We start from the raw sequence: 21936 nt of genomic DNA on the forward strand, positions 1-21936 counted from the left end.
ACTTGCCCCAACAGCTCCATGTCCTTCTTGTGCTGGGAGTCCAGAACTGGACACAGTTCTGGATTCCTCAGAATTCAGTTTACCAACTAAATTTTCTAAGTACCATATTAGAAATAGGTGCAATTTTTCTACCTTTCACTCTACAACATCTAGCCCGTAACTTTTCTGTGCATGTTTTAATTACTTTATTTACACCAAAATTATGAATACCAAAATGGCTTTACTCCACAATTGGACTCTTTCATACACATTTTTACTCTGAAATGGTTACTGATGGTTCTCTTCAGCTGTTCAGCAACCAATTCTTATTCCTTCTTTCTCAACTTTAGTCTCTAATTCCACAGTCTATCATTTCATCTCATTTCATTCAGGTTTAAAAAAAAACGTAAAAAACAGCTATTTCTGTTTATAGTATTATCTTCTTTTACTCCATCCTTCTTTTGACTTAAACATTAAAGCATTCTCAACCTGTCACTTTTTGCAAAACTTCCTAAATACCTGACTTTCATCTTCTGCAAACACAGTGAAAACTCCTGCCCAAACTACCAAACTATTAGCCTTGGTCCTGAAAATGCAGTACCATCCTGTGTGCTCAAGTAGCTTTCAGTAAAATTGTATTTATAGCTTACTGTTCTAAATAAATCAGTTCTCCTTTAGATTTCTCTATTATATCAGGCTATGACTTCATGCTGCCTTCAAACATCCTACACAAATGTATTTCTTGTACTTCAAATAAAGCTCTTTCACTCTGCTAAAGATGCCTTTGTTAGCTAGATTTGCTGTTTAAGGGGAAATGACATACTTTGTCCAATTAAATTTGTTATATAAGGAAAATTTTTTTCCCATTTTATGTATCTACTCCTTTGGAACCTTCTTGCATTTGACAGAATGTGTATGGAGTAGAGCAATCTGATCTAGACCTTCCCTGGTACAACTTGTGACCATTTCCTGCTATCCTATCATTTGTCACTGAAATCGGCACCCGCCTCACTGAAACCTCCTTTAAGAAATTTGTAGGGAGCAACGACATCTCCCCTCAGCTTCCTATTCATCAGACTGAGCATCCCTAGTTCCCTGAGCCACTCCTCATCTGTCTGTTTTCTAGTCACTTGATCAGCTTCATTGCTCTTTTCTCAACATGTTCCAGAAAATCAGTCTTGTTGTAGTGAGGGGGCCCAATAGTAGTCGAGGTGCAGCCTCACCAGAGCCACTGGGCACACTGCTGGGTCATGTTTAGCTGGCTACTGACCAGCACTCTCAGGTCCTTTTCTGTTGGGCAACTTTCCAGCCACTCTTCCCCAAGCCAATACCACTGCATGGGATTGTTGTGAGCCAAGTGCAGGAAACAGCACCAGCTCATCAGTCCAGCCTGTGCAGATCCCTCTGCAAAGGATTCCTACCCTCAAGCAGCTCAACAGTCCCACCTAACTTGTTACTGTAGGAAGGGTGCACCTAATCCTCTCATCCAGATCACTGTTTTATACCATCTTGCTTTTTCAAATGCCATCTTCAAAAAAGCTAAACACCCTATTGCTCACTGTCTGACACATTCTAACCTGATCTAGAAACACACAGTCCACTGCATACATTAGTGAAAACATTACAAATCTTCTACTGCTTTATATAAGACTTGTCCTAACCTCTGCTAAAAGTAAAGCCATGCAAACTGAGGGCTGCCATGTTATATAGCTATTCAAAATAATATTTTCTTTTCAGTTATTATGCCGGGTATCATTTGTGAATTTTAAGGGCCTCAAACTATATACATTTATTAACAAGACATCAAATGTAAAAATGTTTACAGCTCTTCCAAGTAGACCTAGATCTTCATTAGATTTAAAATAGGTATTTCTGTACTCAAAAGACTATGCTGCTTCTTTTCTATGAAGTCTCATGTTCTAGCAACTCTATTCTTTGGGCTCTTAATGATTTGGGATATGGGCAGGGAAATATTAGATAAATAATGCATTTCACTGTGACATTATATGACATCATAGGAAACAGTTGAAGCTTACTCTGTAAGTTCCAAATTATATTTTAAATTCTAGTTTAAAATCAGGAAGGAAGGAAAGTTTCATGTAAACATTACTAACATACAAAATAGCAAGAAAATGAAAAGGTTTTTCAATGGCGTTAGACAAGTCTTAATTACTAGCTTAGTTAAAATACACACAACACAGAAAATAAAAGAATTTTAAAAAGGGATTTTGACCATATTTATGTCTATCTCATGGCATCAAAGAACTGTTTGAGTTAGAAGGGACCCTTAAAAAACCCTTAAGTACTCTTAAATATCCAATAGGAATAACCCCAGCAGAGTTAGCATAGGCAATTACTTAGCCTGAATTCAGTACCACTGAAAGCAGAATGGGCCTCTCTGTGTCTACTGCTTATCTAACTACCAGTATGTTTCATTTAAAATAAGGCTATGCTTATGTATGCTTTTAGATTTCAAGAAGAAACTTAATTTTCTACCTGTTAGCTATGAGATAATTTGGAATCCTAATACTTCTCTAAGGGAAAATGATAATAATCTCTGTTTGTTAAGGGAAATGGTAAGTAAAAACATAAGAGAATATGCAGCCAAAAGAATCTTAAACTAACAGAAAGAACAAAAATGAAAGAAAGAAACATAGAACACAAGAGAATTGGAATGGCTGTAAAAGAAAGGAATACACACACATACCTTACTGGGAACACTGGATACCAAATCTTCAGTATTAAATGGAACAATGAACATTATCTTATTCCTTTTACTTCAGCTGAATTACAGGAACTGAAAACCTTCCCATACATAGTAAAAAAAACGTGCTGGAACACAGGTTTAATTCCCCTGACAACTACATTCTGCTTCCTCTTAAGAAATCTTATCCATACAGATAAAGTTTTAATTATTTCTTAAAAAGTATACTGAACCAAACAGTTGTAATTATCCAAATTGGTCAGTTTAGAAGAATTGTCCTGATCTTGGTTTTACAAGACATCACAAACCTTCCAAATGAAGAGTTGATTTTTTTCAATATGAAACCATATGTATGACAAATTATTTTTGATGTTCTAAACGTTTGAAGAAGAAATGTAGAAAGAAAGCTTCTATGTGAAGTATGGCACTGCCAGCATCTTAATTCTACACAGACAAAAAGATTGAAAACAGCCACTGATGAGAACAATGAGCTAGAACAGTGAGAAAATGTCAAACCATCAGAAAGTAAAAGGCATCTTCTAAATAGCTCATGAAAATAAAAATCTGGAGATGTATTTTTCTTTCTTTAGACATAAAATCAGATGAACTTCCAGACATCAATATAACGTAATAAAAACATTACTGACTTTATACAGTTTTATAAGATCTAATCAATTTGTTCCCATTTTGAAAGTCAGGAGATTCTTTCCAGTGTTTTTACAGAATCAATAGCACTTAAGTTTATATACCTACATGTTTCAATAACAATTTACCTTTGTGGGGGAGGGACACTGGGAGACCATGATCTTGTCCGTCCTATACTATCTCCACGGTGAGGGGACCCTGATCGAGAGCAATGATTAGATGACATAACTTGCTCCGGCACTGATAGCGTTGAACTTTGGAGATCTCTTCCATTATGTCGATAATCTAAAAAGAGAAGCAAATATACAGTTAATCTGAAGTTTCAATTTTTAATTTCCTACCACACCTGCAGCAGTTGTAAGCATGATAACTGATGGGTTCTGATCAAGAATGTTGTCACATGTTTTTCTTGATTTTCTGTAATAAAAATATGTATGCAAATATTCCTGGTTTTATGTTTGATTCAAATAGAGTTATAGCTCCTACAGCTATACTTCAGAAGTGTAGTAATAAACACCATGCAACAATCTTGCAATTTAAAATAACTCGTGGTCAGTATGATGCATTAATAATAAAACTAGTTAAACAGACCTTTTTCCTTAGAATAACTTAAAAAAAAAATTATTGTATTTTCTTTTTTGTTTTGTATAATTAAAATTATATCATAAGAGTTGTGTAAAATATATAGTATAATGAAACTTTGCACAGAAATGTCCTCAAAACTAACCCAAAGTTCAGGTTTAAAAGTTGGGGTTGTAATATCTTCCAGGGAGATAAACATAGAGTTTGAGTTCAAGAAAGATTTCTGTTTCCGATAATTAAAGAAAAAAATGAATCTTGCTTCCATTGTAGAGCTAATGTTGAATTAAGGCAATAGGAGACATGAAGTGTTCTAAGCAAAGCCTCCCTGGATTGAACAGTTTTAAAGGTTCCCACATGACCATTTTACGAAGCATTTTAACAAAAATCTTTTTTAAAAAGCTGGATGTATTAAAGTAACTGTGCATCTTACTGTAGAAGTTTAATTCACTGGCCCAGGATACAACACTCTCTGAAAACAGGATACCAGATAAATAACAAATTCAAGGAAGTTTTCACATATTTTGTGAGGATCAAGTTAACATGTGATTATAAGAAATGGAAGAATTGCATATTTTAACCTCATAATAACGCGTTGAAAAAATAGGCCTTCAAAAACCTCCTGACAGCTGTGACAGGTGAAATAAGTGACTTTTTGTTCTGAAGACAGTATTCAAGTACAAAGTGATCAAAGAGATCCCCAATACTGGAAAATTCCAGCTTATAAGGCTGTAAGTATTTTCCAGTGAAAAACTTCTGAGATTCCAAAAGTATTTGGCTTTCTACCACATTACTCATAGTTTTCTTCCTGGAAATTTTTTGGTAAACAGATAAGCAAAACTTCATTACTTCATTGGATTTCATTCTTCCAAGAATACTCAATACTTCCAGCTAAGTATTTCTTTTCACACAACCTTAGGACCAAGGATATACATCAATCAATCAACTTCTTCCCCGTACACGTAGATGTAAGCTGAAGCACGTGCATGAGCACATGTGCATATGTGTGTATATTAAAAGGGGAAGAATATCACACCATCACTGCAGTCATTTTAGGACAATGACCTTAAAGAACAGACATTTGTTTGTCACTTCACATCAATCAAGTAATGCTATGTAGCTGGGAAAAAAAGAAGAAAAAAAAAAGCTTCCCTTTTGCCAACGTGTCAAACTGTCAAACATTGAGAAGTAACAGGTTTGGTAAAGCAACCCGCTAAGAGGTTGAAATTCAACATCATCTTTCAATTCTGTGGAGTTAATATAGCTCTCTGCCTCATTTCATACTAAGTATTTTTACCAGCTAGAAATCAAAAGAACATAAAATGCAAAATCATTTGCAATCTCATAGTGAAAATAACTACATCATAGTTCACAGAACATAACTTTCTATGAGCATCCACAGAATTTAATATTTCCATTAAATGAAACATCCATATTTTGAAGCTACCGTACTAGAAAAAAATGTGTTTAATGAAGATACAAAAAGAGCTTAGGGACAAATTAAGAAAGTTTCTTAGGTTTCTTGACTATTTCCAACACTTCACAGCTAGAACAAAATCAAAACTGCAAAAGAGAGCATTTCCACTGCATGCAAGATCAGGTATTTCAGAAATATGATCCAAAAGGTTGCTAACATAGCCATGAAGACAAAGGTCACAGAAGATGCCTTGTTTTCAACTTAGTTGCTAAAATCAAGGATGCATGGAAGATGCTCCCACCCCTTCAATATGCAAAGCTCTGTACCAACCTCTGATAAAAACTATCCTACAGTATTTTTTTTAGAAGAACTGAGTAAGGAAAAGGTGAAAATGCTTTTTCCGCTTCTTGGAAAGATAGAAAACTAAGAAAACTGCTACAAAAAAGATATAATCATGTACAAAACTTTCAAATGCAAAAGCCAAGAACGTAGCAAGGTTCTTGATCGGCTTTAGACTTTAATTAAGTCTGTCTAAGATTAGCTTTGGCAGATCAGAGTTACAATGCTGGTCTTGAAAGCACTTGGTACCAGCATATAATAGTTTAATGATTCACCGGTCTTTGAGTCTTTATATTCATTTAAAAATATGCTTTCTTTATCTAAAATATTGGAGAAAAAAATTCGAAGTATTATTTTTTATTAGAAGTTTAATTGCTTTATTTAGTATTTTCATTGTTATAAACAAAAGCAGATTTTGAAAGTTCAGTGTAATAATCTGTGATTACCATGAGCCACAAGAGACGCAGAGAGAGCAGTGAGAGACAGCTCTTCAGCTACAAAGCTTCAGCAAGAAGACAGTGACACAAAGCTTTCATGGAAGGCTCAATTAAATCGCCATCAGTGATCTGTACACTGGTCAACATCATAATAAATATGTTTAGCAATCAATGCCAGAGTTCTTCTAAACTCTTAACAAACCTCAAAATGCTATTGAAGACTGAATGACCAGGGTAACTGGTCATGGTAACAACTGACGTGGTAACTTTTGGTACTTCCAACATGAGAACATAAAGCTCTTTAAAATGTGATTGGTTTTGCTTGCACAGGAGTTGGAACACTCATGTCTCTCTCGAAAGAGATAACATTCCCAAACTTATGGTAACATTCTCAATTGGAAAAGGGACAATTTAATTTCCAGGCTCAAAAATATTGTGGGGTCCCAGTGATAAGATTAGAAGAGTGAAATAAAAATATTATCCTGCTGAAATTATACAGAGACAGTAAAAACAGGTCTGAAGTGCAACTTGACCATGGAGCTACTATAGAGCAAAAATAATTATAGCAGTAGTAAAAATAGGATAAACAACGGAATCTGCTTGCAGCTATAAATATTAAGTCATTACCATAGAATCAAAGGCTCTATAACTACAGCAAGCCTCTTAAAGTACAGAGCACACAGAACCTGATAATCAGTACAGAGATAATCAGAGATAAACAACTGAGAGCTGTGGACACATAAAAGATGGGCACATGACAGAGACATCTGCAATGCAACTGCATTTTCATGGGAGGGCTGCATCAAAAACTGTCATACATTTCAAATTAGGGATTTCATAAGGCACACTAAATATAGCTTCCTATGAGCTGAAGTTTTCACTTTATCTGTTTTAAGAGAGAATATTAATACATTTGATTTAAAATACTCATCCACACAGCACAGCTGTTCTGTACTGATATTATGCTGTGCAGTTCACTAAATACTAATAAATTGTTATCAAATTTTGCAGCTGTCATGCACAAAATTACAGAAGATCACAGACCTCCAAATATGAAGTTCACATGAACAGCACTACACTAACACCCCCAAGAATCCTGAAGCATCTTAATGAAGCTTTTAGTTTAGGAGTCTTGATGCTTGACTGACTCGAGAGAAACTATATGAAAATAATTCTAGAGAAGCAATAATTAGAATTGCTATTTATCACGGGCAGACTAATGAACTTGTTTCAGACACTGATGCCAAGTGGCATTTTCTCCACTTTAACATCTGTACTTAACTGAGGCATGAAGCTTTTTCTACATCAGTTATTTATTTTTTAACATTGACAGTGGTTGGGCTTAGAGCAAGAACCAATTAAAAACAACTACATAATCAAATTGGAAAAGTCAGAAATGTTTAGCATACCTAGATTTTATACATGGGCACTTTGGAGACAGTCCAGGTCTTGTATGCAAATGTTCTCAGCTTCTACAGTGATTTGAGCATCTAAATGCAGAATTTGGATGTCCTCTGAAAAAGTGTCAACTTTTTTTTTTTTTTTGTAACTGACCAAACACACGGAATTATTCATATATGAATTTTCTGTAAATTGAAGATACATACATAGGTTTCGTGGTAGGGTTTTCTGCATCAAAATATTATTCTACAAATAAAAGTAGAATGAATGCACATTGAAAGAAACTAGGAAGCTTAATAGTAAGATCAAATGGTTACTTGTGTCACTGTAACACGCTTTCTCACCAAGTGTTTTTTTACCTACGCTGCTGATGTGCAAGGGCCAGTTACGCTTGAGACAATTTTTCTGATCATTAACATGTGTGGAAAGTGTTTTCACACAGTAATAAACTGGAGCATGGTGCACTGTTCAGTGCTGTCCATACACCCAGCAACACACAGCAAAGTGGTGAGTGCACTGCAGATGGGAACAGTAACTCTTCCATATCAACAAAAACAAGACAACTCTGCAATATTTCTGTCAGTTGGACAACTCTACAACAGAACTATCTTGAGTAAATATTTTTGTTGAAGTTCACAGCTGTCCTGTAGATGTTTATGAGTGCTACGTTCTTTAGAGAAACAAAACAAAATTTTCTACTGGAAGAAGTCTAGAGAAGTTCTCTTTAACAGAAGGCTACATTATTCAGTATCTCCAATAGCACTGTCAGCTAACCTAAAAATGTTTAGCTTGTGACAGCTCAACTTTCAAGTCATCTGCAGAGGTTTTGATTAAACTGGGGATATGCTCCAAACAGCTCAGTTGTATCCATGAGATCAAATTTCCCACAGGACGTCTTGAATGATCTCATTCTTCAAACATGACTTTCAAAATAGTGAATGATAGATATATAGACTGAATGAAATTCAAAACAGTGTATTTGACCGATACCAGGACAAGCGTTGTAGACACCTCCTTCATGTGTGGGAAGCTTTCTCAACAAAGATTGAAATCTTCCCTCCTTCCCAGCTTATGTTAGTGCTACTAATTATTACTGAAATCATTTTCGGGGAAAAAAATAAATATATAGCACATGTAGAAATAACTTGTAGATTCTGAAAGACATTACACTATTTCTTGAGATATTAAGCTTTGGAATCCCAAGGGGCATGTGCAGGGTATGTACTTTAAAGAATTATAACAAACCAACCAACCAACCAAAAAACCTTACCAAATTAATTAGTCAATAGGATAATTCTTTAGTTCTACATTGTAATCTAAACAGTGTGTAATCTAAATCTCAGAAAGAGAGATATGTCATGGATACAGTATTATTTTCTATTTATTTCTATTTATTTCAGACATGTATATCAGTAGTCTTCTCTACTGTGGATTAAGTTGTTATCTGTACATAAGATTTATATTATTTCAAGGAGATCAGCCACGTAACACATTTTGTAAATGCACAGGAATTAAGATGAAGGACTTCAGTCATTATTCTGAAGAATATCTGAATATCTCATCAGGTGTTTTGAGAAGTGAAGCAAAATGAATAATTGCTTTTCATTTTTCCTCAAAAACCGAATTGATTTTGTAAGTTCAGTAAGAATTTCTTTGCTGGTTGTTATTTTTTCTAAGCTACCTAGCTCTAACCATCTTCTGAATAAATATCTCATTAGTATTCTTATTTTGCTCCTGAAACATCTAATTATCTTTTGAATGATGAGAATAGCTTATCATTATAAATGCTTTTCTGCTGGGGACTGCAATTTTTCTCTTGGAAAAGCTCTTCTCTACCGACCTGCAATAGCGTTTATGCAGAATTCTGCACCTTACATTCTTCCAGGACTCATCCATTCAAACATATCTCAGACTACATGTGTCTCATGAAGTTAAGTTGTACAGATGAGGCATTGGTGTAGAATGGAATTTTAAAAAAATCATATCTCACTTTAAGACTTACAACAGTGATATGTGAGACTCATGATTAAATGGTGTGGACAATCCATTTCCTTTTTCTTTATAAAGGCAGACTTAGTAGGCTACTTCTATGCAGTAGTTTACAGTAGGTTCAGCAAACACTATGCTGAAGCTCTTGAGAAAATAACTAGAAACTGCAGTCCATAATTGCTGAACTTGGTTAACCATAATGCCCATTAAAATTTGATCAATACGAAGAAAAAAACCCAAACACCTGCTTTTCACTGAATTGTACTAAATATCATAATTGAAGTGATGTCCTGGAGAACAGGATCTCTCTAGAATCGGTATAAAATCAGTGTACTGCTGGCTTTGGGCAGCCTGGTCTGGTGGTTGGTGACCCTGCCTGTGGCAGGGGGATTGAAACTAGATGATTGTTGTGGTCCTTTTCAACTCAGGCCATTCTATGATAATTCTATGATCCTATGACCAATAACTACATAAGAACAGTAAGAGCATTCTAAGGGGCAAATGAAGATGTTCCCCACACAGTATTGATGATGACAAACAATTTTAGGAGAGTCAAATTCTATTTGTTAGGACAGCTAAATGAATGCTTTAAATGGCTAGAAGGCCACATAAAAAGCAATCTAAAAGACAAAAAGAGCTACTACTGTCTCTCCTCCTTCTATCCTCTTCAATTTAGCCAACACTAAATCCAGCAGAGATGAAGTATAATGGGGATTCTGTTCTACTATTTTAGATCTCAGTATAAATTTAATATGGATTCTATCTCAAGAGAACTATTTCTAAAACTTGTTAAGTATTTTTTTTCAAATCTGCTTAAATATACAATATTTTAGAATCCTTTCTGACAGTGTTGATGTAGAATGCACATGTAGCCAAAATTTTTTGTTACGTTTTTCTGTTGGTTTACCTTTATTTCCTTAAAAGTCTTTCCTGATGACAGAAGCAACGCTCTCTTCAATAAAACCAATATTTGTTACCTGTCTAAGCATTCAAAGATGCAAGCAAGCCAAAGAGAAAGCTTTTATGAATAATTTTTCTAATACATTTGAACTTTTTGTAAAAATTAAGGAAAAGTGTGAGAAACAGACATGAGGATTTTATCACCAGGAAATTAAATCAGTGCATCAGAATTGCCATAACAGCAATAAGAAGCAACTGCAGGTACACTAAAAATATTTAGATTATGATGCAAAGAACTGCAGCATATAAAGTTCCTTCTCTTTCAGCAAGTATAGTCTTAGACAGTCACACTTACAGGTGCACATTAACTGTTTTCAGATATTCAGTTGCTGTGTTCCTATCACCAGCTTATTCAAAGGCAGACGTTTAACTTTACAGGATCAATACCAGAGAACCTACATAAAAGGATGTTTTGCAGAAAGATAAAATTTCAGCTACAATCAGGAACATGAAAAAAAGTATATTTTAAATAACTATAAATAAGTAGTAAATAATGAGATCAAATAATAACCACACTGTTTTGAATAAAAATAAACTAAAGAGGAAACAGAAGGGAATTCTTTTCTTAAAGGCTCCTGGAAACAAGTTAGACAACTACACATTGGTCTAGTACATTGAATAAGCATGAATTTTTTGGAAAGGATCACTGAGAGTACTCAATAGATGTCAGCAAACATATTTGGTGTGATACAGTATTTATATGTCAAAAGATTAAAAGCAAAGTGAAGTGTCATGTTAAATAAAATCTGAAAATACAAAATGAAAGAACTGGGGTACTAAGAAAGAAAGAACAAAGAGAGACAAATGGCTGAAGTTTTGCACTGCAAAGAAGGCATGTATTTAGATCAAGATTGTGATGAGTCTGCAAACTGAAGAACCTTAAATGAGAGAAGGATGTGGATGGTAAGATAAAACAAGGATAAATCAAAAGACGTGTAAATGTAGTGACAGCAGCACAAAAAAGGAAGGCAATAAAAATTTCAAAGCTAAAAGAACATCAAACTCTTCCAGCTACACAGTCGGTCTGAATCAAAATGCAACTAAGGTTGTAGAATTGTCAGCAGAAATTAAAAAGCTAAGAGATCTTGCAGGAACTAAATGTACATTAAAAACTTAGGGAAGTAGACTCATTCACTAAACTGTAAAGTCTAATTCTTCCATGGAGATGTCAAAATAGGAATTAAACTATCTACTTCCTGTAAAAGGCTACCTAACATAGATTAGATTTTAGTGACCACTTTAACAGTTAAGCAATATAAAATTAGATAATGGAAAACAGATAAATCAATTCTCTAAGCAGTGTTTTCCTGTAGTACTGCCAGGAAAAAAATAAAGATTTCATTACTACTAGAGGATTCATAGCCATTCAACATAGTGCACCCTAATTTATATTAAAATATTTCACAAATGCCTGAAAAGTAAATGAAATTCAGGAGAAATGAGCTATTATCTCTATATAAAAGTCAGCCTTCAGAAATAACTAAAAAAAATACAAAGTTGAAAATCCAGCTATTTGGTTGAAATCCTGATGATTCAGGCACCTATTACATCTCTGCAAAAATATAATTTCTTTTAAGACAACAGAGATTTGAGCTTCAAAATGGTTCCATACTGAGCATTTCAGGTAAACATCAAATTTTCATTTATTCCTCTTTCTTAATGGTCCTTTCCAACTCCTACAATTCTGTAATTTTGCAAATCACAAAACTTGGTTTTGTTTGCTTGCTACACTTTTAATTTAACTGATTGGCCAGACTATGAAAATCCATCCTTTTTGGAGGACAGGCAATCTGAAAGCCTTACTGACACACATACGTAAGGATAGCCAAACTTAGACTGGAAGTACATGGGTTCCTTAAAAATTAATGCTTTCTATTTAAGTCCACAGAAACTACAACAGATACAAAGAACACAATAACACTATCTAATAGAGCAAATTCTCATCTACAAAACTTTCTTTTCAACACAGTCACCATCAGCAATGCATTTTAACCAGTGAAGAATAAGAGTTTGCATAACAGCTATTGTTTAAGACAGGGCTGTGCAAACTCAACTAATTAGGTAGCTCATTAAGATTTGGATTTACTTGGCAGTGCCTCATCTTGTAAAAGCCACGGTTGCCTCCACTAGCTTCTTTAACTTCCTCTGTCTCCTTCCCACACTGTAGTACTGTTGCTCTGACTCATGTCTTCTATACACCGTACTCAGCCTGCCATCAGCATACTTAAACCTGACGTAAGAGTTGTACACATCCTTTTAGCTGGAATACTTTTGACTGAGCAGCTGACCAGTGCCCTACAGCTGCTGGACAGACCAGGGAGCATGTTCTGCTCAATGTTCACTGTATAAGATATGTAAGCCACTATATAGGAACACTAAAGCTAAACTTGGCCCAAAGGAGCCAGAACACAGACCAAGTGTGATAAAAAGCTCAATACAGCAGTACTGTAATTGAGTGCACACTGAGCTGTGCAGTTAATGCTGTACTGGTACCTGTACCCAACAGTACTGACTTAAAGGTGACATGATTGCATCCTATATTCATTTTCTGTTGTATACAGAAGAAGCGTATAATTCCTTATTTTATTGGTTTTGGCTACAACTACAGTATAATTTGTCCTCCTTCAGGTGGAGGAAGTCTTTCACAAGATGACTTTTATCTCAAATACACATTAAACTGCCAATTTGAATACTTAATACAAACACATTATCTGTTAAGTCATCTCCTTTCCTGTCTTAAATGTTCAGGTTTCAGATCCATGGCAGTGCTACCTCTTCACCATGAAGTTTTCAAGGATACATAAAACCCCAATGTCTATAAAAAAATCTAAACCACATTTCCTACCATTTAACATTAAAAAAAAGAAAACAAAAAACCACTTTAATTCTATTTTTATCATTTTTAAAAGCAACACGGAAATTTACACATTGATTTTTCCCTCTGTTGGTCATTTTTATGGTTAAATATACGTTAACCACAATACTTATTTTGTATATGTTAGAAAAACACACTCATACGTTCAATCTATTTTTCACCAGAAAATCAGTACAAATTTCATAATAATAAATTATAAACAAGAAAAAATTCTAGTGAACTCAAAAGAATAAATTTAGAAAGTAATACCTGAAACCACACCAATTCCATCATCACAGTCATAATCAGAGACTTCACTGTCACTGATTCTTTTAGACCCTGTCAAAATAACAAAAAAAACATGTAGCAGTTATTTTCCTGTAAAACAGAACTATCTTGAGCCAAGTCTATAAATAAGTAACAAGATCTCATATCAGATAATTAAGAATTAATATAAACATAAATAACATTATAATGATGCTTGCAGATACTTCATGTGCATATCTATTTGTTCCGTATCAAAAGAGGTACCACACTGTTCATCTTCCAAATTTTCACATACAAAGCATCTAAGTACCAGAAAAAAAATAAATGGTAATGATCATATAAAATGAATGCAGTATTTTCTTTGGGGTATTAGTAAGCATTAACAGGGGAAAAGGCAGCTTCACACATAAAGTGTGTGCTGAAAAACAAAATCTGTCTGTGACGCTTTGGAGAATGTAAGCTATTAAATGCGATACAGGAGTGCACCTGTCAAAATAGATGGAACTTAGTTGGCAAAAGTAGATTCTGTGTCTACAATTAGCACTAAAATGTAGGTCGTGTAGGACAAATAGATGTGTTAATTTGTTTAGCTTTATTTGTCTTCTGTCTTCTATGGCAACTTTTTAACAGCATTTGATTGATGCCATCAGGACGAAACACTGGCATGTCAAAGTGGCAATGATAATTACTTATTTACATGTTTCAGTTGTGAGAATCAATGTTCTGCACAATGGTCTGTCTGCTCCAGTTCTCTAGACATCTAAAAATAGACAACTAGTAGGTAGGAAGTTTAATCTGATTGTTCAATTAGGTGTAAGATTTTATATTCCTGCCATAGGATGATTTATTCTGAAAAACAAATGAGAAAAAAAATCAAGTAAAAACTGAGAGTAAACCTAAGGGAGCTCAGGACAAAGCAGGATCAATGTTCTGCCTGGGTGACTGGCATAGTATGATGCCCAGCCTCACCTCCCAGCAGAATACTCATAGAACAAGTGCCAACAGGGGTATGCAAAAATAAAAGCACTTCTCAATTTAAAAAGTTATTATGTGAGAAATTACTTGAACCATAAAAACTGCTGTTCTCTATCAGGCTGTCTAACATCTACTTATCAAGGCAGAGGAAGGTTCTTCCTTGCTGTAAAGAGTCTATCAACTCTCCTAATGGGCTTTCTGCAAATCAGGATAATTTCTACAAAGCAATTAAGTTTAACTAGGAAGATATTCAGTCTGATGATTTTTTTAAATTGTAGTATAGAGACCCAATGAACATCTTTGTTGCATTACAAAGAAAGAGCATCTATCTACTCCGCTTGTGATGCTGTACCTGCTGCTCATCTCAGCAGTCTTCTACAGCTGTGTTGATTTACATGCCTTTGGGAAGAAGTACTGGGGCCATCAGGCTCTATTCTCCTTAGCCACAAATTCAAATTCACATGATTAAATAATATGGATTGTATTTGCTACTAAATATTTGAGCAAGAGAGTTCCATTGGTCTGGCCGGGATTTGGTTGGGAGAAAAGAGGCAGAAGTCACCAAAGGGGTGCAGAGCAGCATGATTCTGATGTCACTCTTTGGTAACCTTGGCTCTGACTTGGAAGCAGAAGAGCAGCTGCTGTGCAGAGACGCCAACAAGCAGCTCTCGGGCTCTGCAGCTAAGCAAGGACTGGGAAGAACAGGCAATGGTGTTCATCACATCAATCCTGGAGGGAAAATTCACTTCTCTGAGGATGAAAATAGCCAACTGTTGTCACAGTGGCTGAAGATTTCCACTGGGAAACAAAAATGCAGGGGCCTCTCTTTCCCCTCAAGCCCCCATCCACCTTCTAGATTTTCCTAATACCTCAACTTCAAATCCCCTTCCAGGATCTAGAGACCATCTTTTCTTTTTATATACAGAATTCTGTCTTCAATCCCACCACACAACTAAGCTGCAGGGAAAAGACAGGGCATTGGGAAGGTGAATGGGCCAAGATCAATACCTGCCCTAAGGATGGGCATAGAGAAAGAAGAACCACATTTCAGAGCTTTCTCCAGCTACTACCCCTGCAAAGAGGCCTGTTTCTTTTAACAGCTTTAAAATGTGGTTTTAAATGTTGGTTAGAAGTTATTGAGATTTCTTACTTGGCTTTGTCTTTGGAAATCAATATTTTCAGGAAGGACAGAGGAAGGAAAACATGTCTATTGAATCTAATGTCAAGAATCACTGCCTGGAATACGAAACTTCTGCAAAATAATCACATTAAACTTATTTACAATATCTTCCATTAACATCAGAAATTGAACAGATTAGAAGGTCCACAGGTCAAAATCCTTTGTTGAACTGAGTATCCAAAACACAAGCATAATTGCTGGCATCATAGTTCTCACAAATTTTGCAAGAATAATTTCATATGCTATGCATTCTAGATGGTAATATTGTTTTTAACCTACTGAAAATGTAAATTTTAATATGTAGGCTACAGTCACTCCTTAACCATGTCTTTTCCAAATACCACTTCATTATCTTATATTCATATCAAGTAATTTGAACCATTGTCCATAAAACAGAGAAAGCACTACTCATAATCTGTCTGGGAAGTGTGACAATGAAGTCTCTCATCAACAAATTATTCCAAAGGAATACTGCTAATGATGCTGTTGTTTAGTGTTTTCAATGCATATTTAATGTGTATTTTAAAATGTTTGACCAATATGTTGTCAAATATGGTGCATATTTCAAAAGTAAGAAACTGAAATCCTTTCTATCAAATTCAGAATTCTGCAAAGAGTTTGAGCATATAATACCTGGGACATTGAGTGCATCAAATAAGTGCACTCATGACAATGGTCTGTATGTCTTTGATGTATTTTAAACATGAAGAATGATGTTAATTAAGCCTCACAGTACTTGAATATAAGTTATTACTGAACTACTCTCAATTATAACCATTTTGTCTGATAACTGGATGTTAGCAGTTTGCAACTTCTGAATAAAAATAATGTGGAAAACACTTGTTTCTGGTATAAGCCTCAACATAAGAAGAGCATGTGAGGTTCGAAAGTTAATTGAAGTCTATTTGACCAACCAACACAGAACTGACATGGATAAGAGATGAAATGAGTAAAAAGAATAAGGTGTTAGCTTAAATAAACAGAAAGAACATCAGATATTTTGGCTCGGAAATTCTTTTCACCTTATGGAAAGAAAGGAAAGAGAAAGCAGACCAAGCACCCAAGGAGAGGATCCTATCCATTACAACATAGGAACATTTTATTAGGTTTGGTGAACTCCTTGGTAGCATGCTTGTATGATCTCCTTCCCTGAAGCTCAAAAAAGGCCTTCACAACCATTTACAGTAGCTTAGTGCTACCACTGTTTTTTCTGTATTCAAAGCTGACACATAAGCAACCCTAAAATCAGTCTTACAACAACTGTCTTAAGAATTTATTCTCATGTTCATCCAATTTGTGCCTGAGGGTTCTTCATGAAAACTAATTTCTCATGCAGTCTCACTGTCTGCATGTCAATCTGTCACTTCTTCCTCCTGTGGTTTTTCAAGTTTTTGACCAATTTCATCTAAATTGTCAGAAAGGTTTAAATACCAAATATAATTAAGTTCCTACGGATCTTTGAAAAGGGTTGCAGAAATAAACAGAGATATATTTGAATCAGAACCCTTTTGTGGAAAAGAAACAAAACCAAGGTAAAATTTGAGCACACACGGTGAAATCATACTAGTCACAGCAAACATGTTCTGTTCCCAAGTGAACATGTAAGACATGAGAGGGATCTAGGGATATTTCCAGAGAGAGCAGACTGGAGGAAACATGGGAAAATAAGGGTAAATGTAATGGAAACTAGGCTTTCTTAGAACTGCTCTTAAGAAATGGTTTGGGGTTTGTAGAGAGCCTGCTTTTGCAGGTGTATTGGACTCAATGATCTTCTGAAGTCCCTCCCAACCCCTGCAATTCTGCAATTCCATGATTCTGTGAATTCTTTTTCTCTCTATGATAGCACTGGTTCTGTTTTCTTAACAACGTGTGCTTCATTTCTTAAACTTAACTGAAAGATAATTAAATGAACCAATTCTCAACGAGATTCTCATAATTAAAACTGCAGCAACTGCAAAAAGTCCCACATGGAAAGTGCTATGAAATTTAAGCTTGTAAAAACTTTACATTATGAATTTATGTTTAATTAAGGGAAACTTCTCAGATATGCCAACTGTATTCATAACTGGGAATTTAAAGCAATGCTAAACTGTAAAAACATGTATCAATACAAATACTGATTTTGGTAGTAATTCACTTACCCCAATGCTTCCGTTCTAAAAATCCTTATGTTAGTTCTCAAACAACTATGATACAACAACGATCCTTTAAATAAAGCTTAAGCAAAATAGCATTTACCTAGTACAGTTAATAAAGCTTACTACAGTTCACCTATCAAAGCTCTACCTAAATTAAAGGCAGACAAAGCAAGTATAATGGTATAGTATTGCTCCAATATCAATACTGAGATGTCATGAGTAGAGAAACAAAGCCAACAAAGGACCTATGGCTGAAAAGCAGACATGTAAAGCCGAGGAACAAGCAATTTAGCATCTGCACAATAGGTAGCAAAAGCACAACAATAAAATATCAAATTAAATTTTGCATGTATGTGGAAGCAATAAGCATTTCTGGCATGCTGAAAGTTTACCTGAATTATATGAATATAAGCCTTTATCTGGAAAACAAATATTGAAATGAAGTAGCGTCAGGGAAAATTACATGAATCACTACATGTAACAGGGATGGTCAGAACCTTAAACTTCATTGTAACTGCTTCTGCAGACTGAAGAATTTGATATTCAGGCCATATTTCAAAAGCAAAAAGCTCAATCAGATTTGAGAAATTAAACCACAAAAACACCAATCACTTCTGGTTTGACATTTATATTCTGCAGACAGGGAAGACTGCAGGAGGTCAGTCATCTCCAATTCTCAAATACAGCTGCTTACTTACTGTAAGAAAGTGTTCCACTTTTCAAGAGCAAAATGTATATTCAACTAATTATACCCTTAAATGACTGTATGGTGATGTTGGCACCTTGGCAGAAGTTATTAGCAGAACTTTCCTGAGAGGTAGCTATGAATACTAGTTTAAATTTCACAGACTCAGTAGTGATGTTAAAGTCAATCTTTTATCTACACTAGTGAATGATTTGATTTGTTAAAAATATGGTCAAAATGTACATAATAATGCACAATATACACATTGGTTAAAATGTATATACATTATTACCTTCTCCACATGATTTGTGACCAGTGAACTTAAGACAATGATTAAATATTTGCTAGATGTGAGTAATTGCTTTCATTACTTAAGTCTGACTCTTTGAGTTATTCCATCTTTCCATACAACCATGTCAGTATTTCTAAATATGATAATACATATAGTATGCAAAACAATGGACACGAATGAAAATGTGAAATATTACTTTGCATTTGCAGATTTTGTAAATGTGACTTCCACGAGGTAATAGGAAGAAGCCAGGATTTCAAAACAATATGAATATGCCCTGGCCGTTAGCAAGACCTTATGAATGTTTTGACTACTTATAGGTGGACAGCAGTAGAAAGTATCGATTAGCTACTGCAGTGTTCACAGACTTCGTTTAAGTATAGCAGACAACAGGATATGACATTGTTAGAGAAAAAAGGAAAATAACAATTTCTTGCCAACCGGTGCTGTGGAATGTACTGGACAACCAGGTTCCTTCTGGCAAGCTGGAGTTTTTCTGACATCCAGCTAAATACTGTTTTAATATACATACAATTATCAGTAAATCGTCTACTATCTGCAAATCTCAAATCTACATCTACAAATTGTATTTCTTGATAAGCAATTATTTTTTGTTACCTAGCTCCAGAATTCCATTAATTTCAAATAAGATAATCAGGATTTTCTTAGAATGATTTACAAACATTTAGATCAGAGCTTCACTGGTTACATTTGTTCTAACATTTGCATTTGTTGGCACAGGTCTATTCCAGTTATTAATTGCATGAAAAATTGACTCATCTTTGGCTAGAAAATTACAAAAAAGAAGTATGGGAAAGTTTTTTAGTTTCCTCCAGCAAAGGTCCAAGAATGTAATTAAAAATCAATTAACACAATGTATAAATTATTTATATAATTAAAAAGGATAGGCATTCTGAATGCAACTTCTGGAAAGATCTAGAAAATTGTAGAGCTTCTTTAAGAAGACAGGAATGTAGAAATAGTGAGATTATAATGGAGCAAGGACTTAAGGAAGCCATGTATTTTTCTATATGGTTGCAACAGAAAGGAAAATGAGTAATATTCCATTCATTTGAAGATTTCATCAGAACCTTTATAATTATATGATAGTTTATTATGCTACAACAATTAAAAAAACAAACGTACAATGACTTTAGCCAGAAAAGGAAGCCACTGCATAGATTTCTGTTCTTTAGAATCTGTTTAAATTTGATCCAACTATTTATCTGCTGCCTAGCAAGGTTACTTTGCCCTATACATCAAGTTGTTTCAACAGAAAACATTGTTTTCCTGTCATTACATGGCAAAAGAGTTGTTTAATGACATGATTTTATCAATGAAGCAGAACAACAGAATTATAATCAATATACAAACTCCCATAAACTCCTGCGGTGTTGATAGATTTTGAAATATTTTTGTAGTTTAATTACAGTTTAGTAAGGTTTATTTTTATTTTTTCAAAGATTAAATAATTTTATTTTTTTAATTGGGAAAAAGAAAAATATTTTGATAGTTTAAGGCCTTTTCAGACACCCCTGTATCATGTTAAATACCTTTTCATTAAAGTATTTAATAAACCATAGATGTACAATAAATATAAGTAAATCATAGGTGCATAATAGATCTAATACTGGTGTTCGTATATATATATGTATATCCATATTCGATGAACAAAACATCAGGGCATGCAAACCAAGTTAACAAGGCCTGTGCTTCATAAAAGAAAAAAAAAGAAAAATTAAGGAGAAAGCATGAAAGAGAAATATAAGCTTCATCACCTCTCTAGAGTAAACTTCTTATAAAATAGTCACTGTTCACATTCTGTGCCACTGACCATAAAATGCTCCATATTATAATTAGGAAAAAAAAAAAAAAAAGCAATTGTATGTTTCTTGCTTACCTATTAGTAAAAAGCATTATTATGATACCCTCAACTAAGATGCATTTACACTGATTTAAAATTATCATACAGACTTATAATATTCAAAACACATTAAAAGGAAATTGCTGAGACAGCAGGATCCTGATTCTCAAGTAAAGATTCTGAGTTCTAAAAAATTCCATGGCTTTCATCGGAATGCAGTTTTGCAATGCCTCAGGTCTCAGATACACTGTCATTAATTATTATTAAACTTCAATTATTTTGATACTACCAAGATTAGCTCTATATGTTCTAGAATATAGACTTCAAATTTTAACAGTTAGAGAATGGTAAAGAGGACTTGACTTAACAGATAAAAGCACTCAATCCATCTTTGATTTGATGACAAAGTCAATGAGTATAAATAAATCAATAAAAAGCCTCAGTAACCAGCAATGACAAGTCCACCTAAAAAAGTTTCTTCAAAAATGAATAAGCAGTATGGTGAATAAGCACTTTGTGAATTCAGTCTATTGATTTGGTGTTTCTAGTTGCATGTGATAACTTTTAGCATGTTAAAGTCTAATCAAACGAACAAAACTGACCTTATTATTCAGAATATTTTGCTTATGCACTGATTATTTTTTTTTTTAATTTCAATCTGAATGACATACCGTTTGGAAAAGTAATGCTATATATTCTACATATATACTTCTTTTTTTCAGTTGCTATATTCCTATTTTTTCTGTATTTTTCTTTTATAAATTCACTCTATTTGTGCACACAGAAAAAAAATGGTACAATAATCACTCTCCCATCTCTTTGTTCCAATATTTCTTGTTTAACAGTCAAGAAAATCAGCAAATGAAGTCATCAATGACTTCAAAACCCAGAGCAACAACTCATCACTTATAAGAAAGCTACTTCACAGTTTTCTTATTATAGTTATTCTGATTTTGACTGATTTTTCCGTTGTTCAGATCTGAAAAAAATATCATTTTGTTGATCATTTTGGACTTAAAGATTCTGATTTCCAAACACTGTCATTTCTGAAACCCTGAAGACAATATTTTTAGCAGAGTTTATTGCACATAGATTCACTACTTTTCCATGATGGAGAATGCTTAAAATACAAAACATCTTTTTACCCAATACTGTGCATGCACTGCATAGTTACGGCAACACAGCTGGTGAGTGGTCTGGAGCACAAATCTTATGAGGAACAGCGGAGGGT

General features: G+C 34.4%; 1 protein-coding gene across 50 annotated transcripts in view; it reads right to left on the reverse strand.

Annotated features, from left to right (window-relative positions):
- RIMS2 (regulating synaptic membrane exocytosis 2) overlaps positions 1–21936 on the reverse strand; it is a 436647-nt gene that overhangs the window by 149016 nt on the left and 265695 nt on the right. For 27 of the 50 annotated variants that reach the window (XM_048938982.1, XM_048938989.1, XM_048939004.1 and 24 more), the window contains 3 exons: positions 18257–18283; positions 13575–13643; positions 3457–3613 (listed from right to left, as the gene is read on the reverse strand). In XM_048938982.1, coding sequence (XP_048794939.1) covers positions 3457–3613; positions 13575–13643; positions 18257–18283 — 253 coding nt within the window. The remainder of the gene's footprint in view (positions 1–3456; positions 3614–13574; positions 13644–18256; positions 18284–21936) is intronic. The other 23 variants (XM_048938984.1, XM_048938990.1, XM_048939006.1 and 20 more) reach the window with 1 other exon arrangement.

Source organism: Lagopus muta, chromosome 3 (genome assembly GCF_023343835.1).
Source record: "Lagopus muta isolate bLagMut1 chromosome 3, bLagMut1 primary, whole genome shotgun sequence".
NCBI classification, from domain to species: domain Eukaryota; kingdom Metazoa; phylum Chordata; class Aves; order Galliformes; family Phasianidae; genus Lagopus; species Lagopus muta.